The sequence below is a fragment of the Myotis brandtii genome, unplaced genomic scaffold, assembly GCF_000412655.1.
Source record: "Myotis brandtii unplaced genomic scaffold, ASM41265v1 scaffold434, whole genome shotgun sequence".
NCBI lineage: Eukaryota > Metazoa > Chordata > Mammalia > Chiroptera > Vespertilionidae > Myotis > Myotis brandtii.
Window position 1 is genome coordinate 765452 of NW_005366599.1, and position 1447 is coordinate 766898.

The 1447-nt window shown below is 65.5% G+C and overlaps 1 protein-coding gene across 1 annotated transcript in view; it reads left to right on the forward strand.

Moving 5' to 3' along the window:
- Positions 1-1447, forward strand: part of TP73 (tumor protein p73) — a 76523-nt gene that overhangs the window by 38465 nt on the left and 36611 nt on the right. The window contains exons 2-3 of the mRNA XM_014546186.1: positions 119-184; positions 517-694. Coding sequence (XP_014401672.1) covers positions 126-184; positions 517-694 — 237 coding nt within the window. The 5' untranslated portion in view covers positions 119-125. The remainder of the gene's footprint in view (positions 1-118; positions 185-516; positions 695-1447) is intronic.

Below are 1447 nucleotides of genomic sequence, written 5' to 3' on the forward strand. Positions count from 1 at the left end.
CCGGGGGTGAAGCCGGGCCTGCAGGTCTGCCAGGCAGGGCTCCTGCCCACTCGCGGGAATGGGGGAGGGGAGCACGCAGGGGCCTCCCCCCAGCTCACTGCCACCCTTCCTGCTGCAGAGGGAAGATGTCCGGGCCCACCGCCCCCGACGAGGGAACCACCTTCGAGAACCTGTGGAACTCGCTGTGAGTACTTCCTGCCCCCGGCTGGCGGGCTGGGGTGCTGCTGGGCCTGCTCCTGGGGACCCGGCTCTGAAGTCCGAGCGCTTCCTTCTGACCAGCCTTCGGGGGGGTTGGGGCCAGGGGAGGCCCAGGGGACAGAGCCCACTGTGACCCTCCCTCCTCGGTGCTCACACCGGCCCTGGAAGGGCAGCACGGGAGGGGAGGAGGCAGGAGGGGGAGGGGAGGCTGCGGGCATGAGTCCTTGGGACTCACGGGGGGATGGGGGGGAGCAGGAGAATTAGGCCCCACAGCTGGGCCTGGGCAGTCGGGCTGACAGCGCTGCTTCCTGTCCCCAGGCCCCACAGCACCTACTTTGACCTGCCCCAGGCGAGCCAGGGCAGCAGCGAGGGGGTCAGACCCGACAGCACCTACTTTGACCTGCCCCAGGCGAGCCAGGGCGGCAGCGAGGGGGCGTGTGGCGCAGAGGCCGGCATGGACTTCCACCTGCCGGGCATGGCCGCCTCGTCCGTCATGGTGAGTGGGGTTGCCGTCAGCAGAGGACTCGGGGTGGGGGTCGGGGGTGGGCAGTGAGTGTGGACTGTCCTGTCCTGGGAGCCTGCGGACACAGGAAACAGGCTCTCTGGGTGCTCTGTGGGGTTGTCAGGGCATTTCAGGGGCAAAACAGAAAATGTATCAGCTCACATAACCCTCAGGTAGAGATGCCAGGGACAGGTGTGAACTCAGCTATGGCTGGATCAGGGGCAGGTGTGAGTCAGGTATGGCTGGATCAGGGGCAGGTGTGGGCTCAGGTATGGCTGGATCAGGGGCAGGTGTGAACTCAGCTATGGCTGGATCAGGGGCAGGTGTGAACTCAGCTATGGCTGGATCAGGGGCAGGTGTGAACTCAGCTATGGCTGGATCAGGGGCAGGTGTGAACTCAGCTATGGCTGGATCAGGGGCAGGTGTGAACTCAGCTATGGCTGGATCAGGGGCAGGTGTGAACTCAGCTATGGCTGGATCAGGGACAGGCATGGGCTCAAGTATGGCTGGACCCAGGTGTTTAAACAGGTGCCTCTCTTGCCCTGCTTTCCCGACGGTGGCTTTGCTCTCAGGCAGCCGCCTCCTCTCGGGGGAAGTACAGGCTCTACCAGCATCCCCCTCTCCATGGGGAGGACCCCTCTGGGCCCTGAGTCCCGCAGGCCTGCCTCTCATTGGTCTGCACGTGGTCATGTGCCCACCCCCGAGCCACCCCTCTGCCTCTGCTCTACCTGGGCCCCTAGAACCCCC